General features: G+C 44.6%; 1 protein-coding gene across 1 annotated transcript in view; it reads right to left on the bottom strand.

The window, feature by feature from the left end:
* Positions 1-27541, bottom strand: part of LOC127571406 (semaphorin-3G-like) — a 176299-nt gene extending 148758 nt beyond the window's left edge. The window contains 1 exon segment of the mRNA XM_052017733.1: positions 27197-27541. Coding sequence (XP_051873693.1) covers positions 27197-27314 — 118 coding nt within the window. The 5' untranslated portion in view covers positions 27315-27541.
* Positions 27542-27848: the final 307 nt, after the last annotated feature.

Here is a 27848-nt window from a genome sequence, read left to right as displayed (position 1 = left end):
ACGCAAAAGATGTATTTCACTGTGTTTCGATGTGCATGTGAGTAACAAAGATATCTTATCTTAGGTCCTGATGAAGGTTCTTGACCTGAAACGTCGACTGTTTATTTCTCTCCGTAGATGCTGCCTGACCTGCTGAGTTCCTCCAGCACTTTTTGTGTGTGTTGCTCCAGATTCCAGCATCTGCAGAATCTCATATCAATAGGTGACCTTCTGGCTCTACTCTACACACTCCTGCCTCCAACAACCACGTCATCCAATTTCATGAAGCCCTGCCTTCCTACACCATTTTCAAGATCCAATTGGACCATCCTTGCCTGTTAGTCATTCTTCCCCCCCCCCCACTCCCTTATTTTAGCAAATAATAAACAAAAGTCTTCAGAGAAAATGGCTTAAAACAACTTCTTTCTCTCAAATCTCTCTCGAGAGCAGTGTCCTAGAGTGAATGAATCTCTCAATTGTCCCTGAATTTAATTACTCCACCAGATTCCCTTCTGCTGGCAAGGTCCTGAGGTGGTTCTCTCCTGAATCACTCTGCCTCGCAACCTCTCCATCCCCCTTAAAGCCAACCTCTTCCACCAAGCTTAAGGGCATCCGTCCTGATATCTCCTTGAGGATAAGCATCAATTCATTTCCCTGTTAGCCTTCAGCAAAACACCTCGGTATGTTTTTGTATTGTGGAAGGCACTACATGAATGGAAGCTGTTTGCTGTTGAATCTTAATCCATGTAGTCCTCAGAGTATCTCTGGAGGGCTGCCAACCACACCAGACTGTGTAGCCAGGAGGTAAAAATCAAAGCTTGGGCATTCATACTCACTGACATAATCAGGCCAGGTGCGAGTGTGGCTGCCAGAGGGGAGGTGAAGAGGGGGAGTTAATGTTGGCTTGTCCGCAAAACAGGAAACAAACAAAACAATAAGTAAATCACATTCTCTGAACAGCTGCATTCACAATTAACATCAGCTTTCTCAGAGAGCAAAGCCCAGGCAATGAATATTGAAGCTGGTGGGGCTGCAGAGGAGATTCACCAGGACGTTGCCTGAATTGGAGTATTTCAGTTACAAGGAGAGTCGAGATAGGGTTTATTTTCCGCGGAGCAGAAGCCAAGGGGTGACCTGATAGAGATGTACAGGGTTACAAAGGGGTAGGTAGGAATCAGTTTCCTTTGGTGGGGGTTTCTAAACCAAAAGGGCATAGGTTTAAGTTGAGAGACAGGAGGTTTAGAGGGTGGTTGGAATCTGAACCACACTAAGCAGGCAGTGGAGGCAGAGACTCTCACGTTTAAGAAACATCTCACAAGCACTTGAACCCTCATGGCATAGAAGACCACAGACTGAATGCGTTTAAATGGAACTAATATACTGTAGATAAGTACGATGGTCAGCATAGACGTGGTGGGCCGAAGGGCCTGTTTATGTGCGTATGACTATTTGAGAAACATTTTTCTCCTGGGACAAAATGAAAAGAGCTGCAAAGGTCATAACCTTGCTGGTTGCCATCATAAAGGTCACGTGGAAGGATAGCTGATTGGTAGGAGGGTATAGGCAATTAGATGGTGGGTGGTGGAGGGAGGGTATGTTGTGGAGCACAAGTTAATAGGGCAGGGAATCACATCTTCCTGCAGTGATCACTATCTTGTGCAATGGCAGAACAGGCCCAAGGGACCTTCGAGTCTGCTCGTGCTCTTTAGCTTCTTATTGGGGAAGTGGGACTGGCATGAGGCAGAGGAGAGTAAGCAGCAGTGGGCTGGGGTTTGGGGAGTTCGGAACGTGGGGATGCAGGGAGATAGAGAGTGGGAAATTTGGAATGCAGGAGATGGGAGCACTCCAGTGCCGGGACAGAAGCAGTTTGGGAATCAGGTTGTGGGAGACTGAGGTTATGCCACGGATAGGTAGGGGGAACTGGAGATGAGAGAGCGAGAGCGAAAAGAGCTTGGGTCAGCGAGAGAGCCAGATGATGGTTCAGAAAGAGAGAGGAACAAGATCGAGGGGGAGAATGGGGAATGGGATGTGTCAGATGGAGAAAGGAAGTCTATGGAATGGGGTGAGTTGCGGAAGGAATCTATGGAACGTGGTGGGCGGCGGGGGGGTGGGGTGCAGTGGAGAGAGAGTCTAATGGGTTAGTGGTGCTGAGGCAAATGCTGGAGCAGGAACGGGAGGCCTAGCCCTGCTGTTGTTCTCGATTTCAATGGACTCGAGGAGCGGGAGGCAAAGTGGAAGGAAGTCACTCTTTTTTTAAAAAATCAGTTCACTTTAGTTCAAAGTCTTAATTATGATTTTAGGTGAATTTAGTTAACTCCTTGAAAAATTAAGTATTACTAATATTTAAATGTCTCAGAATATCAGAGATTTATAAAGACTTTCAGATTTTAGGGTAGCAGAGTTATGGGTCCATCTTGTTCCGTTGAGAGGCCTTGTTGCTACTGGATTCCAGGATGTTTCTCGGTGAGCCTGGCCTTCTGCTTCCAGACCTGGGGTCTAGGGATGGTAGGATCTCTCCAGCCAGGAACATTGGACAAGCCAGATCCAACTTAAAATATCCTGAAGAGTCATCTTTCCTCCATGGCTAACTGCGAATTGGTGGGATCTTCCTTGCCAGGCTCCTTAACAGGGTCCTGCCTCTAATAAGGTAGCATAGTGGCACAGTTGCTACCTCACAGTGCCAATGACACAGGTTCAATCCTGAACTCTGGTGCCGTTTGCATGGAGTCTCCCTGTGACTGCATGGGTTTCCCCATGGGTGCTCCAGTTCCCTCCCACATCCTTCGAATGTGCGGGTTGGTAGGTTAATTGGCCACTAAGTTGTCCCTAGAGTGTAGATGCGTGGTAGAATCTGGGAGGGAGGTCGATAGAATGTGGACAGAATAACAAATGAGCTTAATGTAGAATTACTGTAAAGAGGTGGTTGATGGTTGGCATGGACTCGATGGGCTGAAGAGCCTCTTTCTGTGCTGTCTCTGTCTACGAATCTGACTGAATACTTCAAGCTGCAACCATTTCAGTTGCATTAACATCTTGATTTTTACTCCCACTTATTGATTTCCCCTTTCAACACTTCATTCTAAAAAGATAAACCAAGGTCCAGTAATAGAAGAGGTTTCCTTCCATTGTACCTCTGTGCTACCTGCAATGTCACAACTCAGGGTTAACTACGAGGCCAACTGACCCCAGTCACACAAGAAACTGTTCATCTCATTCAGCCACTGCCTGGAAATCTTTGGGTTATATTCTGAATCTCACTGCCCAGGCAGAGAACTGTAATGAGTAGCAATGCAATGGCATTACTAACATTGCCATGCAGGAGGCCATTTGGTTCATCAGATCCATGTTGGCCCCCATCAGTCCCATTCTTGCTCTATTTCCCTGTACCTCTCTCACATTCCCATCAACCTCCATTTGATTCATTTGTCATGTACGGGTTAATTTATAGAAGCCAATTAATTTCCCAGCACATCTTGTGACGTGGGAGGAAACGAGCAAGCTGGGGAAACTCACATGGTCGCAAACTCCGCACAGACAGGGCCGGAGGTCAGGATTGAACCCGGGTCACTGGAGTGGTCAGGCAGCAGCACTACCTGCTGTGCCAGTGCTACCCAGAATGAGAACTAGAATCATGCTGGCATGGGGCTGAGGGTGCAAGTTCTCCAACACAGTGCTGGATTTGCAATGGCACCATCTCACTTGCGCTCTCCACCACCCAACTACCACCCCCACCAAACACAACTCATCTGCCCTGGTTCAGAATGAACAAACATTGCCGGATGCAGACTGAGGAGGTTGAAATCAGAATCAGGTTTATTATCACTGACACGTTGGGAAAATTTGTTGTTTTGCAGCAGCAGTACAGTGCAAGACATAAAAAAAAGTTACAAACATAAATAAATAGTGCAAACGAGGAATAATGAGGTAGTGTTCGTGGACCATTGAGAAATCTGATGGCAGAGGGGAAGAAGCTGTTCCTGAAATGTTCCTCCCCCTCCCACACTATCATGGATAATGTCAGTCCTCGGCCTCCTCCACTGCCAGGAGAATTCCAAGTGCAAACTGAAGGTACAGCACCTTATTTTCCATCTTGGAACCTCGTTGCCTAATGGCACTAACATTGAATTCTCCCACTTTAGGTAATCCCCACACCCCCCCCCCCCCACCATGCTTTCCTTTCCTAGCCTCCTTTTTTCCCTCTCTCCTTACCTTTGTCCCATCCCCTGGTGGATCTGCTCTCCCCTCCTCCCCCGCACCTGCCTATCGCTATCTTTTATCTGCATCTACCCATCACCACCTTGTGCCCACCCCACCTCCCCTCTTTTGTCCACCTATCACTGCTCTGCTTTTCCTATATATTGGGCTTCCCTTTTTCCTATCTTCAGTCCTGAGGAAGGGTTCTGACCCGAAACATTGGCTGCCTGCTTTTCTCCACGGATGCTGCCTGACCTGCTGAGTTCCTCCAGCATCATCGTGTTTTTCATCTTGATTCCAGCATCTGCAGTCCTTTGTTTCTCCTGAAATGTTGAGTGTGGGTCTTGAGGCTCCTGTACATCCTCTCCGATGGTAGTAACGTGAAGAGGGTATGTCCCGGGTGGTGAGGGTCCTTAATGATGGATGCCACCTTCTTGAGGCACCTTGATGGCAGGAAGGGTTGTGTCCATGATGGAGCTGGCCGAGTCTACAACCTTCTGCAGCCTCTCTCGATCCTGCATTCAGTCACCTAGGCTCCCCCACTAACCCCTCACTTGATTGGAAATTGTTTAAGTGGCTGGAAAAACACTGAGCCAAGAACCAGTTCACCCTGGAGAAAATTACCTCGGAGACACTGGGTCTGAGCCTACTGCTGATCAGCCCATTGTTTCTTGAGGCGGGGGTGGGGGGGGGGGGTGTGTTGCAACAAGCGACACAGAGACTTTCTCTAGCATTTTGCCAACAGCACCTCCAGTCAGTGCAGAGTGCGTGGCTTTGCAATAACATCTCGCGTGTGCGTGCGCATGTGTGTACACACAAGAGACACACACTTAACCACCTTCCAGATGCTGCCTCAGTATGAAACCTTCCCATTGCCAGCTGCTAATTGGATTTGATCACCACTCTTGGGAAAACAAACAACTGCTCAGCAACTGCTCAGCTCCGCTGAGAGGTGCAGCGGAGTTATGATAGCCTGTCAATTAAATTGCTGTCGTGTTAATTTATTCATTCCCATCTCCTTTTGAAACTAAAATATGGCAGGTGCTGGATCTCAATCACAAGGCAATGGGCAAGAAGTTTAGTAGGGTCTGATGGGAACCTTTTTCACCCAGGGAGTGGTGGAAGCAGAGTCACTAAGAGTCTGGACAAACACTTCAATCACTTAGGCATAGAAGGCTATGGGCCAAGTGCTGGAAGATGTGATTAATACATATGGGTGCCCACTGGTTAGTATGGACATGGTGGGCCAAATGGCCTGTTTTCATACTGTGAGATAACCCAAGCTTTGACTTGCTGGCCTGTCTACAATCTTCAACATACCCTTTCCGGTCAATTGGGATTTCTAGGAAGAGGTATCCAACAAATCCTTTAATAAAACATCCAGCATCTTCACTGAACATTAGCAAACAAACTACGACACTGAGGAATACATTTGTAAAATCAAAATCTTTAAAAACAGATATGGGATACCAGAGTCGAAACTGTTCCCTTTCTAGGCTAGAAGAGTTGAATAGTTTCACAGGAATGTATATCCTCTCCTTGACCAGATAACTACTCTGTTTAGTGGGGTAAATTTTTGTGGTGAATTTCATTGCCAATTGATGCACAAATGCATCCATTTCATTTGGCTCTTGGGATAGTTGGACAGAGCTGATGCTTTTACAAGGAGGGGAGGTGTACAAAGGGTCCTGCAACTTGATGAGTCAGAATTCATGGGGTATCCCTTCCTGGCCTCGAGTTGTTGGACAATTCACACATTACCATCTTTAAACACTGCTGCTATTCTGGTGGGGCAAGGTAGAGGAGGGTGAGAAATAATTATTTTGGCACAAATTTTTGTTACCTTTTTTTTAAAAAATCGAATGCAGACTTTAGAATCAGAGACAGATCACACAGAAACAGACCCAAATGTCCATGTTGACCTTTAAATACCCAAACATACTGATTCTATTTACCAGCACTTGATCTATAGCCTATTGTGACTTGGTGATTCAAGTGCAAGTCTAGATAATTTGTTACGAGGGCCTCTGTCACCACCACTTCCTCAGGTAGTGTGCTCCAAACTGCAACCATCCTCTGGGTAAAAAAAAAATCCTCCTCAGATCCCCTCTCAGTCTTCTGCCCCTTACCTTAAGCCTATGCAGCCTGGTTTTATACACCACTGCTAGGGGGTGGAGTTTCCTCACTATTTATGCCCCTCCATTTTGTACAATCAGGTCTCTCCTCAGCTTCTCCCACTACAAGGAATGGAAAGCCAGCCTAGTCAGTCTCATAACAGAAATAGTTTCTTATTCATCAGATACCGGCTTCCAGGGCCTGAGAGGTGTCAGATGGGAAAAGAGATGCCCTCACAACCCGCACCCCTTCTCCATTGTCAGCCTTCTGCCCTTCTCAGCTGTACTTCAGACAGGGAATTAACATTGGGTTGTACATTATTACATTGTTGGCCATTTCAGAGCAACGATCCCTTATGAACAGGAGACATGCTAAGAACACATGACACCTCTGTACATTGGTTGACGTTCAGTTGAAATAATGAGCAGTGCCAAAGGCATTACCTTGAGCAAAGTTCCAGCTGGTTCTTCATATTCCACCTTCATTATCCACAACACCACCATTTTTTGGTGTCATCTGCAAACTTACAAATCAGTCCATCGATATTTTCATCCAAATCATTGTTAAACATCACAAACAACAGATGTCCCAGCAGTGAACCTTGTGGAACACCACTGGTCACAGACCTCCAGTCAGAACAACACTACCCTGTGTCTTCTATGGCCAAGCCAATTTGGAATCCAATCTACCAAGTCACTGTAGATCCCACTGAATCAATACTGAACCTTCAACCAAGATTGCAATTCCTGAACTCTGCTTGTGGGAGCTTGCTTTGTACAAATTGTCTGTCACATTTCCTACCTCACAGCGGTGACTGGACAACAAGAGGATGTAGAAGGCCTTGGGGCATTCTGGGATTTGTGACAGTGCGATATAAATGCCAAAGTACTGTTAGTCTTTGTGACAGAGACTGTCACTCAATGCAAATTCTAGCCCAGTGTCATTCCAGCCTGAGTACAGTTCTTTTACCAAAGGATGAGTACTGACTCAATGGGCTGAAGGGCCTGGTGAATGACCATGACCCCATGATATGATTCACTCTAAAAGCTCAAACTCTGCGCCAAACTTGGCCCTCAGCAACAAACTTGTTTTCCTTGAACGTGCAAATTACTGTCTAAAGAGTCTGGGAGAAAAATTAGGGAAGATTAATTACCAACCTGTGAAATGTTTTTTTTCATTCCTCAAGTGCTTCTGATTTTAAACATCTGTGGTAAATGTGGACCACCGAGGTAGCCAGAGCAGCAGGAATAGAATCCAGGTGCATTTAACCATCAACTAAACTTGGGAACATAGGAGCAGAGGGCAGCCATTTTGTCTTCTGAGCCCACTTGCCGCTCAATGAGATCATGACTAATCTTTAACCCAACTCTGCAGGCTCTGCCTTTCCCCCTTATCCCTTGATATCATAATACACAAGACTGGGCAAACGTCCTTTAAAAAAAGAATCCAGCAAAAAAAAAACAACAGTCCCAAAGATACTCTGTGTCAGAAGAACATGCACAGAGTTAATGCCCATGTCTGTTGACTTTCATTTGTGTAGCCTGTGATTTACTAACTAATATAGTTTTGTTTCTCAGTGTTGGCAAGCGTTCTTCTCCAGAGCTTTGGCGTGATGGTTTGAGTTTCTTTACTAGTTACGGTTTAGGCTGGAGCACTTGGATTGATTTAGACTGCCTGACTCAAAGCCAAGTGGTAAACATCATTCTACATCACAAGCTGATCACTACAGCAGTTGGCACTAGCTGGAGTTCCTTGGGCCGACAGGGGAAATTGAGACTCTCTGCTTTTCCCTCAAGTATAAGTAGCATGAGCGGGAACAATATCACAGAAACAAATGCCTCAGATTAAGATTATGTCCCTTAGAATTGCTAGCAAGATAGATGCTTTGAAGGGACACCTTTCCCAAATTCACAAAGCTAAGAACCCTCAGTTGGCAACGCAGGTTTTGATCTTGACCAGTGCTGAGTTTGCATGATCTCCCCATGACTGCATTCATTTCCACGAGGTGCTCTAATCTTCTCTCACATTCTAAAGACAAGCTGGTTTTTAGGTTAATTGGTGACTGTAAATTGCCCCAAGTGGTGGCAGAATCAGGGAAGTTAATAGACGTGTGAGAGAATGGGTTGGGGAGAAATGGGTGGGATAGACTCAATGGAATGAACTTCGTCCTTCTACGTTGGAAGGAAATATGGGAAATATAAGATGCCAGGAGCAACAACTTTGTGGGTTGATATCCTATAGCTACAGATACTTTGAAGTGATGCCCTCAAATTCTTGGACTGCTCATCGGAAAACAAAAAACTGCAGATACTCGAAATATGAATTCAAAGCAGAAAGTGCTGGAAATACTCAACAGGATTGGTAGCATCTGTGGAGAGAAACTGAATTAACATTTCAGGTTCAAAATAAAAGCAGAAAAAGCTGGGAACACTCCGCGGGTCAGACTGCATCTGTGGAAAAGATAAGAGTTAACACTTCAGGTCAAAGAGCCTTCGTCAGAATGGGGAGTGAGGTGCAGAGAACAGATGTTGATGGGGTGAAGACAGATTGAATGAGACTGATTGTGCTGGTGCTGGCTGAGAGGGGTTAGTGAATTCTTGTTAATCACAGCTGATCAGAGCTGACATAAATAGGGTAAAATAAACGGAGAACAGAGCAAGAAGAAGATCAACGCTGGAACTGTGAAATCCACGCACAGCCTTTGCTGGAAAACTGAAATAAAAAAAACACTGGAAATAGCTAGCTAATCAGGTGGCGTCTGAGCAGAGAGCAACAGGGTTGATGACCAGTTCTGACAAACTGGAAAGCTTGGTTGTCTGAAATTGTTGAATACAATTGTGGACTACTCATGTCAGACAAAGCCATCAGGGAAATGGAAAATCCCTTCCAGATATCAAATAATAACAGGAACTTGCATTTATAAGATAAGATATCTTTATTAGTCACACGTACATCGAAACACAGTGAAATGCATCTTTTGAGTAGAGTGTTCTGGGGGCAGCCCGCAAGTGTCACCACGCTTCCGGCACCAACATAGCATGTCCACAACTTCCTAACCCATACGTCTTTGGAATGTGGGAGGAAACCGGAGGACCCGGAGGAAACCCACACAGATGTGGGGAGAACGTACAAACTCCTTACAGACAGCGGCTGGAATTGAACCCGGGTTGCTGGCGCTGTAAAGCGTTACGCGAACCGCTGCACTACAGTGCCTACCCTATAATCTAATAAAGCATCAAGTCACTTCACAGAAGCATTAATGAGGCATATATGGAAATAACTGGCTTGTACTTATTGGGTATGGAAGCACAATAGTTAAATTACTAGACTGATAAAGTTTCAGAAACAAATTTGAATCCCACCGTGACACTTGGATAATTTAAACAAATAACTAAATGTAAAAAAAATGTAAATTTTAGAAGTTTATCTTCATAATGATATCCACGAAACAACTAAGTCGTTGTAAAAGCACCATCAGGTCACAAATGTCCTTCATGAGAGGAAACTTGCCATCCTTACAAAATCTCATCTATGTGACTCCAGACACACCGATATGATGGGCTCTTAATTGCCCTTGAACTGAGGAGGCAGTAAGAGATGGCAATAGGTTTTAGTGGGCCAGTAACACCCACATCCCTCAAATGATTATAGATTAAACTAGACGTCCAAAATCCTGGTTAAGGTGGTGCAAGGAAAGAGTAACTTAAAAGGTGAAAAGGGAGGGATAGATCAGAATCCGAATCAGGTTTATTATCACCGACTTAGATGTGAAATGTGTTGTTCTGTGGCAGCCGTACAGTGCAAAGCCAAAGTTACTATAAATTACAAAAATAAATAGTGGGAAAGGAATAATGAGGTAGCGTTCATGGACCATTCAGAAATTTGACGGGTGGTGGGGTGGGGGGGGGGGAGAGGAGGGGTGGGGGCAGAAGAATTGCTGCATGTGGTTTGTCAGGATCCTGTACCTCTTCCCTGATGGTAGTAACGAGAAGAGGGCATGTCCCGGATGGTGAGGGCCCTTAATGATGGACGCCGCCTTCTTGAGGTACCGCCTCTTGAAGATGTCCTTGATGGTGGGGAGGGTGGTGCCCGTGATGGAGCTGGCTGAGTCTACAACCCTCTGCAGCTTCTTGCGATCCTGAGCACTGGAGCCGCCATACCAGCCTGTGATTCAACCAGTCAGAATGCTCTCCACCGTACATCTGTAGAAATCTGTAAGATCTCGGGATGGGGATGTCTGAGCTTTACTGCAGAAGCCACGAATGACATGGGCACCAATGGTGGAACAACTAAATTCAGGAACTGGACAGGCCAAGCTCCAATAGTCGAAGATGATTGCATAGATAAGGGGAAGGCCGTGGAGGGATTACATAAGTAACACAAACTGGAGGAGGCCATTTGGCCCTTCATGTTGGCTCCACATGACTGATCTTCTACCTCAGCACTACTTTCCTGCACTTACCCCCTTCATATCTATACTTGTCTTGAATATAGTCAGTGACTGAGCCTCCACAGCTTATTTCTAAAACAAAGAATGAAAATCTTATAGCTGAAACTTTGCCATAGTCAGTGATACCTTTTATACACCAGAGATACGAATGCTATTGACTGGACCCTCCTTGCTTTAATCTTTCTAAAATGCATAACAAGCTGCACAGAGATGTTTGCCTGTCCAAATTCTCTCAGCTGAGAGAAGTTTTATTAAAGCTTTCTAAACAAGCTGGATCAAAGTTTGCCAACAATAACTTTAGTTAAGCGGAACTGATTTTGTTTTATTTACTCAGATTAAACTGCCCATTTTAAATGTGCATCATGCAAACAAATCCTGAAGGGTTGCATTTGATTTGCTGAGGGAGAGAGGGGGATGCCAGGGGAGAGGGAGAGAGGGGGAGAGACAGTACGGTGGGGAGGGGCAAGGGTTAGACTGCTGGGAGGCAGGAAGTGGCAGCAGGGTGATGTGTAGGCTGCTCGAGGATATGCAGTGGCTCCACTACCAGCCATGTTGGCTGCAGGGTCAATGGAACACAGCCTCCACACAGTGGAACTCCATCTCACATGGAACATTGGTTCTTCTCACTCCCATTGTGCACCTGGAAACTGGATGCAGTGCAGAGCATCCCCGTTAAGTCTCAAAGGGAACACCATTACACATAACACTGACACCAGGAATGGCTATTCACATTTAAAGGGGGCTGTGCCCAGGGTCGCTCATATTTACATGTCTGTTCCACAGGGGATTACTGACCTTGAATAGGTATTGTTATATTATTGTCACTTGTACCGAGGTGCAGTGAAAAACTTGTCTTGCATACCGATCGTACAGGTCAACTCATTACACAGTGCAGTTACATTGATGTAGTACAGGTAAAAACAATAACAGTACAGAGTAAAGTGTCTCAGCTACAGAGAAAGTGCAGTGCAATAAGGTGCAAGGTCACAACAAGGTAGATCGTGAGGTCAGAGTCCATCTCATTGTATAAGGGAACCGTTCAATAGTCTTATCACGGTGGGATAGAAGCTGTCCTTAAGTCTGGTACGTGCCCTCAGGCTCCTGTATCTTCTACCTGATGGGAGAGAAGAGAGAATGACCCAGGTAGGTGGGGTCTTTGATTATGCTGGCTGCTTCGCCAAGACAGCTAGAGGTATAGACAGAGTTCACGGAGTGGAGGCTGGTGTCCGTGACACGCTGGGCTGTGTCCACAGCTCTCTGCAGTTTCTTGCAGTCCTGGGCAGAGCAGTTGCTGTATCAAGCTGTGATGCATCCAGATAGGATGCTTTCTACGGTGCACTGGTAAAAGTTGGTGAGAGTCAAAGGGGACAAACCAAATTTCTTTAGCCTCCTGAGGAAGTAGAGGTGCTGGTGAGCTTTCTTGGCCGTGGCATCACGTGATTTGACCAGGTCGTCTTATGGGGGGATTCTTTCGATTGAACAGTGGTGCAGTCATTAACATTGCTGCCTCACAGCTCCAGTGACCCGGGTTCAATCCTCTAGTGCTGGAGTTTGCACATTCTCCTGGTGGCTGCTGGTATCTCAAGCCCCTCCACCAGATGCTCTGGTTTCCTCCCTCTTCCCAAAGATGTGCAGGTTTGTAAGTTATTTGGCCATTGTAAATTGCCCCCAGCACAGGTGTGTGACAGTAGAGTTGGCGGCGGGGGTGGGGAGGTGGAGTTGATGGACAAGCAAGCATGTCAAAGAGAAGTAAAGAGGGGGTCTGGGATTGATGAGATCGCTGAGAGCCAGCAGAGACTCGATGGGCTGAATAGCCTCCTGTCGCAAAAAGAATACATGTAAATATAAAATCTGGTAGTCAACCCCACAGGGGATTGAACAGTGAATGTAAATTTGATGAGTTGTATAAAGTGCACATTCAGTTAGAAGTAACCTCTTGCCATTGGCCCTGGGACAAGTTTTAATTGAATGTCTTGAGTTGAACACAAGACATTGCACTGTCAGTAGTGTTTCCACTTCCCCACTGGATTGTCAGATTTCTGATCTGATCCTTCCCGTGTCTGATGAACTACTTCCTCCACAGGAGCGGTAAATGCGTTTAATGGTCTTTTAGAATGGACTTCCTCTATCATATGAAGCAGCAGTATTATTTTTAGCAAGTTTTAAAAATATCTTCCTAGCATCAGCACTGGTATTTATAGCACTGTGGAAGATTCAGGCTGCAGCAGACACTGCACAGGAGACTTCTGCAGGACAATGTCCCTGGGAGGAGAGGTCCAAGAGTAAGGTTAGACCTGAAAGAAGTCGAGGGGAGATTTGATAGCTCATGACAGGTTTAGACAGGGTAGGTAGAGGAAAGTTGTTCCCATTAGCAGACGGTTCAAGGAGCAGTGACACAGGTTTAAAATTTTGGGTGGAAGGGCAATCAGAGTGGTTATAACCTGCTATTCAGGGCTGTCAAAACAGTCAAATGGGGGTTTTACAAAGGGATTTGACTGGCATTAGACATAATAGTTTGCAAGGAAAGAGATTGATTTGCTAGAAGCTGGCACTGATTTAACAGGCTGAATGCCCTCCTCCTGTGCTCTAACAGTTTATTGTTTTTGAAACACTGGACATCTATTGAAAAGCAAAAATCCTTTAAAGGCAATCTTGCTGAGACTCCTTATCTACTACGATAAATTAAGTGCAGCATCTGACAGGGTGGTGGAATAATTGATCTCCATTTTACTCGGTTGGTAACCACTGACGCCGAATCAGATAGTGCATCTGAGTAGTTGGTCTCTTGAAGTCTGCTTCAGAGACCAATTACTAACATATCTAGGTTTATACTCTGGTACAATTCTGTAGGAATGCTGCATTATTGGAATTCCAGTGTTTCAGACAAAATGGTAGTCAGAAACCCTGCACCATCTCAGGTGGATGTAGAGTCAGAGTACTACAGCATAGAAACAGGCCCTTCGGCCCATCTAGTCCATGCCAACCTGATCTTCTGCCTAGTTGCAACTACCCGCACCCGGACCATAGCCCTCCAAACCCCTCCCATCCATGTACCTATCCAAACCTCCTAAATGTTACAACTGAACCTGCATCCACCACTTCCGCGGGCAGCTCATTCCACACTTGCACCACCCTCAGTAGTTCCCCCTCAGATTCCCCTTAAATATTTAACCTTACACTCTAAACCTATGTCCTCTAGTTCTAGTCTCACCCAAAAGAGCCTGCATGCATTCATCCTATCTGTACCCTTCATAACTTTGTATACCTCTATAAGATCTCCCCTCATTTGGCACGGTAGTGTAGTGGTTAGACATTTGGACAGGTATATGGATAGGAAATGTTGAGAGATATGGGCCAAACACAGGCAAATGGGACTTGCTTAGATGGAAATCTTGGTTGGCATGGACCAGTTGGGCTGAAGGGCCTGTTTCTGTGCTGTATGACTATGATTCTCTGAACTGCAGCTGATGCATACTTCAAAGAGAAACACATTCATATCTAGTTCCTGGGTTCAATTCCAACCGCTGTCTGTAAGGAGTTTGTATGTTCTCCCCATGTCTGCATGGGTTTCCTCCCACATTCCAAAGACGTACAGGTTAGGAACTGTGGGCAAGCTATGTTGACGCCGGAAGAGTGGCGACACTTGTGGGCTGCCCCCAGCACATTCTCAGTAATGCAAAAAGACACATTTCACTGTGTTTCGATGTACATGTGACTAATAAGTAAATAAATATATTATCTTATATAAATTCCCTGAAAGAACAGCAGGGAGAAGTCCATATTAAATGAGAAAATACTAGAAATCTCATAACAGAGGCCATTCGGCCCATTATATCTATGCTAGCTCTCAGACCATTCTCTATCACATCCCCCTTTTCCCCGCCCATCATCCACCAATATTAGGGGTGTCTTGCAGCAGTGAACCATCCCACGTACCTTTGGGATGTGGGAGGAAAACAGAGCACCTGGAGATCACAGGGAGAATGTGCAAACTCTGCACAGACAGCAGAGGTCAGGATTGAACTCTGGTCACTGGAGTTGCAAGACTGCAGGATTACCTGCTACGCCACGTTACTGCCCTCACCAAGTACAACAGCATATTCAGCCTTTATTTCAGACTTCTAGCATCTGCGGTATTGCTTTGAGTTCTTCCTGCTGTCTTAGCCAATAGGTATCCCTCAGCCAACATCACACAAAAAAATGCAGTTCAATATTATGTTGTGGGATCTTGTTGTGCATGAATTGACCATGCTTCGACAGCACTTCGTTGGCTGTCACGCGCTTTAGGATCTCAAGGTCAAGAACATTGCATTCTTTAGATGGTAACTCTTAAAAATGATTGGTTAAATGTTTGAAAACAAAAATATCAAAACTTTCAGGGAGAATTAAATAGTCTTTCAAAGAGACAGCACAGCACAATGGGCTAATGTCCACTGTTTGGTGGTTTCTATGATTAAATGTCAGATTGGGTTGGGAAATCAAAGCCAATTGTGGCTTTAAGAATTATTTGCATATTTGGCACCTATAGATTCTGATGCTTTCAGACAAGAATTTTGGCAAATGATACAGGAAATTAGCTTTACATTACAACCCAGGCAGTTCTCACTGATCCAGTCTGTAGGATGAGAGTCTGTGCTCCAATATGGCATTCACACATTTTTCAACAGATAATTTGGATCCAATTGAAGTGGCTTCACAAAGGTCTAATTCACATGTTGGGTGGCTCTCCCCTCAAAATGTATCTGCCTGATCTCCAGATGGGTAAATAGATGAAGCCAGCTCAACTAGAGAGCAAATATGGCACTCCTGCTTGACAGATGATCAAATGGGAGGGCACCATTGGCTAATTAAGGGAGCGTCACTCAACTGAAGAACTGAAAAGCCCTCTGGACCTGAGATTGCAATTTCCAACCTCTCATATTTCCACTTATTAACTTTAAATAGTCAGAAACTTGTCCACTGCCATAAATCAGATGGAATTCGGATGATAGATCATCAACCTGAAGCATTCTCCCCCCCCACAGATGCTGCCTGACCTGCTGAGTTAATCCAGTAATTTCTGATTTTATTTCAAGCTTCCAGTGTTTGCAGTATTTTGCCTGTATAATTTGAAGAAACCAAATCAGCTGGGGTTTGTACTGCTCCCCCAACAGTCATATCTCCCCGGAATTGTTAACTCATGGGTTTGGCCTTGTGGGTCTTGGCAAGTTAATGCACTATTTCTGTTCAATATGCCAATATTTTTAGTGAAATTAATATTGCTTCTTTGCCTTCTGAATTTTTATGTCTTGCCAAATGTACTAACCAAATGCTGGAGTATATTTCTACTGGAGTCTCCACACACCTGGGACTTTAGTACCAAAGGGTACATAAAATTCTTAGGGGCCTACATAGGGTAATAATGAGGACCTATTTCCCTTTGCAGGGGTGTTAGAAGCCAGAGGGCATAATTAAAGGAAATGGTGGATTGATCAGAGGGGAGATGAGGAAATATTCCCCCACCACCCCCCCCCAACCCACAGGGGATCTGGAACTCACTCATTGAATCGAGGCAGAAACTTTCATCATGTTTAAAAGAGTACTTGGATGTGTACCTGACAAATAGTAACCTATGGAACTAGGGTAGAATTGGTCTGGGAGACTCTTTTGACCAGTATAGTCACGATGGGCCAAATGGTCTCATTCTTACAAATGTCCCATGATTCCTGAGCACCAGATTGTGTGCTAACATGGCATCTAGAAGCACATGGCTTCCAGGAAGCAGGATGGGGATTGCAGAAACCAATTTACCAATTTAATTGATGAGGAAACTGAAGCCAACATTGGGAATTTGGGTTGAAGTTACAGACTCCAGTACAAATTCCAGGTTGACACTCCAGTGTAGTACTGGAGTCATACTTCAGATAGGAAGCCAAACTGAAACCACAGGAGAGGACATAAAAAACCCAAGGCCATGAATTTGGATATCTAGGGCCAAGCCCTAATACCCAAGCCAATATCCAACCCTCAGTCTGTATCATTAAATAGGATGATCCAGTTATCAAATTGCAAGAGAAACAAAGGACCGCAGATGCTGGAATCTAGATGAAAAACACGATGATGCTGGAGGAACTCAGCAGACCAGAGAGCATCTGTGGGGAAAAGCAGGTGGTCAACGTTTCCAGTCAGGACCCTCCTTCAGGACTGAAGATAGGAAAAGTGGAAGCCCAATATATAGGAGGGAAAAGCAGAGCAGTGATAGGTGGACAAAAGAGGGGAGGCGGGGTGGGCACAAGGGGGCAATAGATAGATGCAGGTAAGAGATAGTGATAGACAGGTGAGGGGGAGGAAGGGTGAGCAGATCTACCAGGGGATGGGTCAAAGTTAAGGAGAGAAAGGGAAAAAGGTAGAAAAAAAAGACTAGGAAAGGGAAGAAGTATGGTTGGGTGGGGGGGCTGGGGTGGGGGGTAGAAGTTTGTGGGGATCACCTAAAGTGGGAGAATTCAAGTGTTCATGCTGCAAGGTTCCAATACAGAAAATGAGGTGCTGTTCCTCCAGTTTGCACTTGGAATTGGAGGAGGAGTGGAGGAGGCCGAGGACTGACATATCAGTGATAATGTGGGAGGGGGAGCTGAAGTGACTGGCAATGGGGAGATGCAGATCGCAGTTACAGACAGAGTGCAGGTGTTCTGCAAAACGGTCACCTAGTCTGTGTTTGGTCTCACCAATGTCGAGGAAGCCACACTTGGAGCACCGAATGCAGTAGATGATATTAAGCGAGGTGCTGGTGAATCTCTGTCTCACCTGAAAGGACTGTTTGTTATTACATTGAAGCTTGTGGGAACTAGTTGTGGACAAGTCATTGTTACATTCCCTACATTGCAACATTGTCAGCATTTCAGAAATATTTCATTGGCTGCAGAATACTTTGGGATGTCCCAGGGTCATGAAAAGTGCTGTAGAAATATTCAAGAAAAGAATTAAAGGCAGTGGAAGCCAGATTTATTCATTTGAATTCAGTCAACTCTGCTTGGAACTGTGAAATGGGAGGAAATCAAATGCATATTAACCAACAGACAACTATGAGAAGTGTTCTTTGCCTGAGGAATACTGAACTCTGGTAAAAGGTCAGCCATTTAGGATTAAGAGAAGTTTGGAGGCTTGTGAAGCTTTGGAATCCTTTATCCCAGAGGAGATACTGGTGCTTAATCATCAAGTATATTCAAGGCTGTGATCAATAGATTTTAGGATATTCTGGTAATCAACAGATATGAGAATTGGACAGGAAAGTGGACTTGACAAACAGGTTCAATCATGGTCTTACTGAATGGTAGAGAACATAAGAAAAGAGGCCCTATAAGCCTGCTCCACTATTCAAGATCAAGGTTGATCCACTTCAAACCATTTTCCTGCACTATCCCCAGATCACTTTATTCCTTTAATATACAGAAACCTGCCCATCTCCATCTTGATGGAACTCAAGAACTAAGGCCCCACAGCCCTCCAGAGCCCCAAAGGTTCACAACCCTCCAAGTGAAGAAATTCCTCATTTCAGTCCCAATGCTGGAACTCCTTCTCCCAATCTACCTCCTTATGGCCCTTGCACTTTAACTGTCTACCTGCTCTAACTGCAACACTATTCTGTATTGTTTTCTTTTTTTAATTATCTCAGTATAATTATGTATGGCATGGTCTGTCTGGATGACATGCAGAACAAAAGCTTTCCACTGTGTCTCAGTACATGTGACAATAACAAACCAATACCAAAACCAGCTCACCCTAAATCTGCCCCTTTGTTCTGGACTCTTCAGTTAGGGGAATCATCATCCCAGCACCCAGCCCTTTAAGAATTTAGTAATCTTCTGTGATATCCCCTCACGTTCTTCTAAATCCAAGAATACAGTCCTAGTCTGCATGGCAAACTCATCATCCCTGGAACCAGTGAATCTCTGCTGCACTCCCTTAATGGCAAGTATATCCTTTCTAAGTTAAGGAAACCAAAACAGTGTACAATAGTTCCAGTGTGGTCTTGCCAAGGCCAGAGACAATTGCAATATTGTTTCCTTACTGTCTTCAAACCCTTTGTAAAAAAAAAGTGAACATACCATTTGCCCTCTTAATTGCTTGTTGTACCTGCATTTGCCTTGTGTACAACTGGTAATTGGATTATTATTGTCACATGTACAGAGGTACAGTGAAAAACTGTTTTGCATGCCATCCACACAGATCATTTTATTACATCAGTGCATTGAGGTAGTATCAGAGAAAAGCAATAACTGTATGCAGAATATAATGTTACAGTTCCAGAGAAAGTGCAATGCAGGTAGATAATAAGATACAAGGCCATGACAAGGTAGACTGTGAGGTCAAGAGTCCATCCTATCATACAAGAGTTCTATTCAATAGTCTCATAACAGTGGGATAGAACTTGTCCTTTCTAAGCACACCTTGGCGCCTTTGAACAGTGACACTACCTAATTTCTTGCTACTGCTTTGAGTAGACCAGGTAAGTCTGTATGCCAAGCTGGATGACCTCATTTTTCACTCACACAGACCTAGTGAGCCGAGTTTGATTCCAATCTCTGGTGCTGTCTGTATGGAGTTTGCATTATTCTGTGCCTGTGCGAGTTTCACGGGGGTGTTCTGGTTTTCTCCTGCATCCCAAAGACATGTGGGTTGGTAGGTTTATTGGCCACTGAATTGCCCCTAGTGTAGGTGGGTGATAAAAGTATCAGGGTGGGGAGAGTTGATGGGAATGCAAAAGAGAATAGTTTATAGGATGAGGCAAAGGTCAGACAGCAGCCTGAAGAGTCACCAGGATCTGATTTAAGCCACTTTTGACATTGTCTATTTACCCCTAGATTTCTCATTCCTGTACTTTTTAAGTTTATCTTGCCTCTCCCAGCTCTGTACCAGAATGTCACATGGAGTCATACAACCTGAATACAGGCCCTTCAGCCCACTGAGTCCATGCCAACCATCAAGCATCCATTTACATAAATGGTACATTAATCCTTTGCGCCCACCCCACCCGCCCCCAAGATTCTACCACTCACCCATACACTAGGCGGAATTTATGCTGGCCAAATAATCTACCAACCCACACATTTTTGGGATTTGGGAGGAAATGGGAACACCCAGGGGAAACCCAAGTCACAGGGAGAATGTGCAAACTCCACACAGACAGCACCCGAGGTCGGGATTGAACTCTGGCCTTGTGTGTTCTGAGCCACTGGTTCCACTAACTGTGCCACCCCATTTTTCATTCTTGTGTTAAAAAATATTGAAGTGGCTGATTCGCATTGAATCTGTACAGGGTTCACATTAACCAGCTTGCATTACTGGTGCTGGTGTGCTACCAATGGGACTATGATTGGAAGATCTGGTGTACAACACTGTGACTGTTAGTAGCAGCAGACCTGCTGAATACAATGATAATAAATCTGCCCGTTGTTCATTTATTGTCCTCTGCTGATTTTTAGGAAGGTTAAACTCCACACAACCCAGGAACAACACCCAGGAGAGCCACAATCACAGTGTATCACATCTCACATCCTGTAATTACAGGGAACTGCTGCAGTTAGCAACTCATTGGAAAATATATCAGATGATTTTTAATGAAAGAACCGTAAAAAAAAATGCACATTGCACAACAAATACGGAGTTACAAGCATGACGGGAGTATATTACGTGGACCACTGAGACCAAATGTTACATGGCCACACCATTATTGAGGAAGCTCCAAAGAATGTGCAGGACAATTTATCAAAGGTTGTGGAACTGAGAGCTGTACACTCCAGAGTGCCTTAAAGCAAAATAGTTTAACTTCTCTATGAATATGGCACACTTAAAAAAATCCCATTAATCAACTAGATGTCCAGAAAAAATCCATATTATTTCTCAGGTAGTGCATAGTCCAATACAGTATTCCCCTTTTAATAAAGGAGCCACAATATAAATTATTGCAATGTATCAGTGGGAATTGTGGTCTTTTAATAGGTTTATCCAAGGCTGTTGCATGAGTAAGGTGGCTTCCTGGTGCAGTTAGTTTCTGCTTCACAGCTCCAGCAACCCAGGTTCGATCCTGACCTCCGGCACTGTCTGTGTGGAGTTTGCACGTTCTCCGTGATCGCATGGGTTTCCTTCAAGTGCTCCGCCTTCCTCCCACAACCAAGACACGCGGATTGATAGGTTAATAAATTGCTGTAAATATACCCCTAGTCTGTCGGGAAGTCTGGAATCTGGGAAGGGTGGGGAGATTGATGGGAATGGAGGAAGAGAATAAAATGGGTTAGGCAGGATTAGTGTAAGTGGGTATGTGATGGTTGGTGCAGACCCAGTGGGTTTAAGGGCCTGTTTCCAAGCTGCATCTCTGACTGTGGGTGATCAAATTTCTGTGGTTCTTTTGCAGAAAAGAGGCTGCCAACCATCACTATGTTATTGAAAACCATAAGCCATCTGTGTGTGATGAAAGAACCACTAGACCCTCAGAAAAGTACAGCAAATTTAATGAAGTGGCCAAGACCTTCAGATGGTAGCCTAACAGTTGCACCTTTAATAAAGTATCATGCTTAAGGACTTCCACCTCATGTTGGTGCAATAGTTGCACCTCTCCCATGCTGATCAGTAAGTGTTGGGATCTTGCTCAGTCATTACTGCAGCCTCTGAATGAGAATGCATTGCTGGTGTATGTAGTGAGGGGGTGGGAATAGTAGTGGGAGAGAAGGGAATAGTGGGGCTGGGGAGGGCACCATGACCCATCAGTGATACCCATCCTGGGACACATTAACACAAATGCCATTAGATATCTTCATTCGCAACAGTTTATATAGGAAACCCTGGTGTTAAAAGGCATCTTGCTCATGATGAATGAATTAACTCCTGGCTTCCACCCAACAAGAGTGGTACTGCAACCTGGCATGAAGGAACACTTGCACAGGAGGAGAAAATTAGAAAGGTGAAAGTGCTAGCAAGGTTATCACACACTAGTACTCCTGACCCAGGGAGCAGATACTGCAGTGATCTCCATCCATAATTACCACTGGTTAGGAATATCTTGCCAGTTACTGTTGTACATACTTGGCACCAAAGGAGTAACTGCATTAATATTTCCATCAGCTTTAGCTCCACTCTAACACTGGATAAATCTGAACATTACAGAATCAGTCTCATGTGCACTGAAGGACAGTCCTGCCCTCCACATCTGCAGAATCAATTCTACCAGCTCATCTGTGAAAGTCATTATGCCATCTACTGGGAGTCACAAACTTCACTTCAGTGGCAGAGTAGAACAGGAAGAGTCGACAGGCTTGTGAAGGATTGCATTTCGTGCCATTGTCCCCAGGGAAGTAATCTCCAAATTAATAATTAAAGAGTAAATGGATTAAAAGTGTCTTTATACCATTATTCATCTTTTTACACACACGAGTCAAGCACACAAAAACAAACATTCACACAAACAATGTGCATATACACATACATGTGTACATAAACATCCTTCAATGCACCACATACATATGCAGGATGCACTAGATTTAATTGTCTATTCCAATTAATGAGTAATTAGACTATTTAAATCAGCCATCCTTTAAATACCCTCATTTTACACAGACTTTGCTTTAATTTCCCACACTCGTCTCACTTCCTTGTATTCATACCAGTGAGACATTAACCAGGAGAACTTAATCTGTGTTCACTTCCCAACACTCATTTATCTGCTCCCTACTATGTCTGCCTATTGTATTGATAGGTCAGGGGTGAGTTGGTTGGAATAAGTTATAGTTCATGGAGGCCTCTGGAACCTGAACTGTCTACTGCAGGTACCTCAAGGAACAGGGAAGATAACACCAATGGTGTCTCTGCAAAATGCTTCAAATTCACTGGAAGGCCAAGCAAACTATGTCCTCTCCCACACCACTGCATTGAAACTCAGTCAGCTTCATTGGGCAGACCATATTATTCACATCCCTAACACCAGACTCTCAAAACAAGCAATACTCAAGCTCGGTCATGGAAAGAGATTCTCAGGTGGATAAAGGAAAAGATTCAAGGAGACAGAGCACATCCTTGAAGAAATGCAATATCCCCTGTGACTCTTGGGAATCCCTGGTCAATGGCCACAAAGTGGAGAAAGTGAGATGGTATTGAGAACTTCAAGCCCATGCATTGGGAGCACAGAAGCCCAACATGAATGACAGAAGGAATGTACCACCTCACAGACTACCCACCCACCAACACTATCAGCCATTCCCTGCCTCAGTGGGAAGGTCAGCAGTTCCCACACTGGCCTCATCAGGCACCACAGAACCAGAGTGGAAGCAAGTCATCATCCATCCTGAGGGATTGACTGAGAAGCTTTGATAATAGAAGATAAGTAGCCCCTAGTGGATGATAGAAAGCTTCATTGGTCAACCAATTGGCCCATTAACTGTAGGAATGTGCCACAGACTCAGATCCTGGACTGCTTTTGTGAAAAATTGATAGTAAGCAGTAATGTTAAAACATTTACCCCAGCCTCCTTAAAGTACTTAATCCCTCACCCATCTCCCCAAGTACTTACCACTGTACTCCTGCAGCCCTCAGAACATAATTCAGTCTCTTCGAATTTAACATTGAATGTTTAACTCCTCAATAGTTAACTGATCATAATTCAACCCCCACATTTAACTGCTGCTATTTTAACTCCAGTGACCACATCATTTAGGATCCTCAGTGTTCATCATTTAACTTCCCATCATTTAAGCTACCCTCATTAAACATCTGCAATATTTAACACCCATACTCAAATTTAAGTTCTGACGACTTGAATCTGCATCCCTGTATTTAAACCCAACCATGCAATATTTAAGCTCATGCAGCATTGAGTTACACACTTACAGACGTGTGCACACACACACAGCAGTATTTAATCCTCTCTCCCAAGGACTGACTGTTGCTGGAATCTCACTACACAGTCCTCTGGAGACCTAACACAAGTTCAGAGACAGGCCAACTCCCAACTCTGCTCTCAACATCCACTCCACACTTTCAGTGGGGCTCACTGGACTATACTACTTGGCTCCTCCTTGAATGAGCGACACTAGTCATTGGAGGAACACCAGACCACCCCACAATCCCAACCACCCTCAACTAGGATCACCAGAAGCAAGTTTGGTCATACTTTGTATTGGATTGTACTGACACAAATAAGTCGATGTGTGCACCCAGAATGTAATTCACTGCATGTTGGACCAGAACATCAGATACAGTGAATCCTAGAGTTTTGAAAGTGATAGCTTTAGGTTTTCATCTTCCAATGTTCTACAGATTCTGGAAATCACCCTTCCTGTAGATGGAGGGAAGCAAATGCAACTCCACTGAGAGCAGAGGGAGAGAAAACAGGGAACTACTGATCTGTTCAATTTAATTAATGGTAGGGAAAATGCTGGAATCCATAATCAATGATGCAATAACTGAACATCTTGCAAAGAGTAATAGGACTGAGCAGAGGCAGGGTGGATTTATGGAAGTGAAATCATCTTTGAATGAACTAGTGGAGTTTTGGTAGTAACTGGTACTATAGATAAGGAGGAACCAGTGGCTATGATGCACTTGGATGTTCAGAAGGATTTTGATAAGATCCCACACAGGTAGTTAGTCAACAAGAATTTGGGGGTAACATGAAGAATCAGTTATCAGACAAAGCAGAGAATGAGAATAAATTGCAACACACAAAATGCTGGAGGAACCCAGATCAGGCAGCATTCATGGAGGGAAATAAACAGTCGCCATTTCAGGTCAAGACCTTTCATCAGGACTGATCTATAAAGTGATCTTTCCTAAATTAGCAGACCATGACTCATTGGATACCACAGGGATTAGTGCTTGGGTCTCAACTATTCATAACCTACTTAAGGGGATAGTCAAAGGGAGGTGAAACAAGTAATTGGGAAGATGCGTTAGCATATATTCCAAGAGAATTTGGGCAAGGGGTAAAGATGTTTTACCACCATTATACAGGGCCTCTATGCACAATATGTCAGGTGTGGTCTCACAATTTTGATTTCTTACCCATAGAGGGAGCTCAGCAAAGTTTCACCAGACTGGTTCCTGGAGTGGCAGGTTTGCTGAATGAGGAAACCAAGGCCTCTAGAATTTAGAAGAATGAGGGGAGATCTCACTGAACGGCACAACATTTTTTTTACAAGGCTTGACAAAGTGGATGTTGCCCCTGGTTGGAGACTCTGGACCCAGCAGTAACAGTCTCAGAGCAAGGGGGAGGCCATTTGGGAATGAGATGGAGAAACTTCTTCACTCAGATGGTAGTATATCTTTGGAATTATCTATCCCAGTGGGCTAAAGTGGCTTAGACACCGAATTCATTCAAAACAGACAATAGATTTCTGGACATTGAGAGAGTCAAGGGATATTGGGACAGTGCAGGAAATGGTGTTAAGGTAGATCAGCCATGATCTTAATGAGTGGGGAAGCAGGCTTGAAAGGCTGGATGGCCAACTCCTGCTCCTAATTATAGTGGTCTGACATTCTTTGTGGTTAAGGTACCACACACAGTAGATCCAGCTTGTTCATTAACAGGATTACAGTGACCATTTTTGCCCCAGATTCCTGTAATGTGCAGTCTCTTGTGTTTCCATTAAAGCTACCATTGACCCACACCCTAGGCAGACTGCAGAAACAGTATTGATTTATTCAATTGCAAAGTTAGATTTCATTTAGAACATCTCATTTTGGGGCATGAGAGGATGCAAGTAATTGGAGACATGATTGGAGTGTGCCAAGTATAGCTTGTTGAAAGGTGCAAGCTTACTTCAGACTGATGGTTCCTCCAAGTTCTCCGTGACTGGAAAAAATACATACTACTCAGGATGTCCCAAAGTGCCTCACAATTAACTATACTTCCTAATTGCTCCATTAAGGTTGCAATTAGGGTAAATCATGCTGCAATTAGTTGTAGATGGATACTACACTTATTCAACTATACCATTAACATTGAGCCACTTAATCTCTAGGATGGTGAGAGGTGAACTGGCTTGGGTTCAGTTTGGCTCCATTCAAAACTTCCCATGTTCTTGAGTGTTGTCAGCCACAGGTCCAGGTAGAACTTCCCACTGGAAGTGTGGAGTGTCTTACCTCTCTCCAGACCATTTGCCACACTGCCCCACAGAGCTTTCGGGAAACCACGTGTATTGGCGGATTTATTCCCATTCCCCCAGATATCACCAACCTGCCCTGTTGGATTGGGCACAATGTAACGGACTAGGATGGGCAAACCTTGTTTGTCCAGCGACATTCCTGCCCTGGGGATGAGAGTACAAGAGACTCACTGGCTGGGGTGGACCAGAGTAATCCCAATCCTTTGCTCTACAGAACGAAGTACTTAATGTATTACCGCTGAATCTGCTCTCTTTTCGACTGCGCATTCCATTTTACAACTGTGTATAACACACACACGATTAAACCACCTCTGTGTAACAAACAGGTACGGGTTAGGGATCAGTATTATATTTTCTGACCCCCATTTAAAATAAACTCAAATTAGGAACAGCACAAGCAGAATATTGGCGGAGACCCGAGAAGAGAGTGCCAGAGGGAGAGAGGTGGGACACTTCACAATTCAGGTGGGGAGCTCTCTCTCTCCGGACCTACAGCAGGAATGATGACCAGATGTTATCAACTGAAAGAGAGGGAGTCGAGGGGAGATGAAGAACCATCCGCCCTTCATTCGTCCCCCCAGAGGGGGTATCATCGAGATTCACTCTGTTGGAACCTCAAGTCTGCCCTTCCCCTTTCAGACGCTGACTAACCTGCCGCTCACTTTTGGCACAATGTGACTTCAGTTCGGTTTTCTCGGCAGAAGAGCTTCCTTTTATCTCCCGGGTCCCTACATCTCCGACACGCACAGAATTTCACCAGGAGTGAGGGGAGGCGGCAAATCGGTCCCTTGGAGCTGATCGCATCCCAACACTAATAGTCCTAGTAATCGGGCGATTATCGATTAGCCAAGGGAGCGAAACAAAGTCTAAACAGAGGTATTTCACAATTACAGTAGTCGGAGGTAAAATATACTTAAAGTAAGCCCAGATCAAAACTTGCAAAGTAAGAAACCCAACAACTGTGACCGATCACGATCCTTTAACCAAGAAACTTGACAGATATCTGGTCAATAACATGTCGATTCCATTCATTTCAATCAAACCAGGCAGTTGAACGCAGATTGCTATACCTATAATCCTTTATAATAAATCGTTTCAGGAAAACTCAGTGTTCCTTCGACAGAGTCTAATTAATCTGTTATAAAGAAGAGTCCCTGGGTAAAAATACAGTATTATGAAAAGGGATGAGAAACAGACTAAAGGTTATGGAATGTACAATTTATAATAGATTTCATATTTGACACCTCAAACCTCACCACGCGACTAACAGAACGAAGAACAGCAAATAAGCCTATATATGTAAACATTAATAAATCAGTCCACATACCGTTATAAGAGAGCTTGAGTCTGGGGATATTCACTTTAGCCCCCACATTCCACAGGTTAATAATATTCCAGAGTAGTAAAGTGCCCAGGGTTTGAGTCAGTGATATTATAGCCTTCATAGCTTTATTTTAGAGTAGTGAAAATTTAAGTGTTCCGACGTGACAAAATCCTTCCTGAATACTCGTGGCGCTTCAACACCTCCTGACAGATGCCACAGGTGTTGGACTTGTGCGGGGAAGGTCGAGCATCGAGAGCGACGAGCGAGTCCCCGCTCCTTGCTGTTTAAGCCCAGGGAAGGCTGCGCGCACAGTTGAATGCGAAACCTCCGCCGGCACAGCCAGCGATCCCGGACCTGAGTTTCAGCGAGCGAGACGCCTCTGTGTAACCATTGGGTTTTATACAATATCCGCCCCTCCCAGTCCCGGCACCACGCCCCCCCCCCCCCCTCTCTGCACGCCAAAATCGTGGAAACGAGCCACCTCCCTGCTCGCCTTCTGAGATACTTCTATTCCAATTAACTCTCTACCCTCTGAAGAGACCGTGGCTGATTTGAAGATTGGCCTAACTCTGGACACAAATAGAACCGGTAGATTGAGGTTGGGGCTTGATCAGACTTGAGAGCAGGTTGGGATAGAGTTTGAAAGTCTCATTAG

The sequence above is a fragment of the Pristis pectinata genome, chromosome 6 (genome assembly GCF_009764475.1).
Source record: "Pristis pectinata isolate sPriPec2 chromosome 6, sPriPec2.1.pri, whole genome shotgun sequence".
NCBI lineage: Eukaryota > Metazoa > Chordata > Chondrichthyes > Rhinopristiformes > Pristidae > Pristis > Pristis pectinata.
The sequence above is the reverse complement of the archived record's forward strand: the minus strand, read 5'-3'. Positions and strand labels throughout refer to the sequence as shown.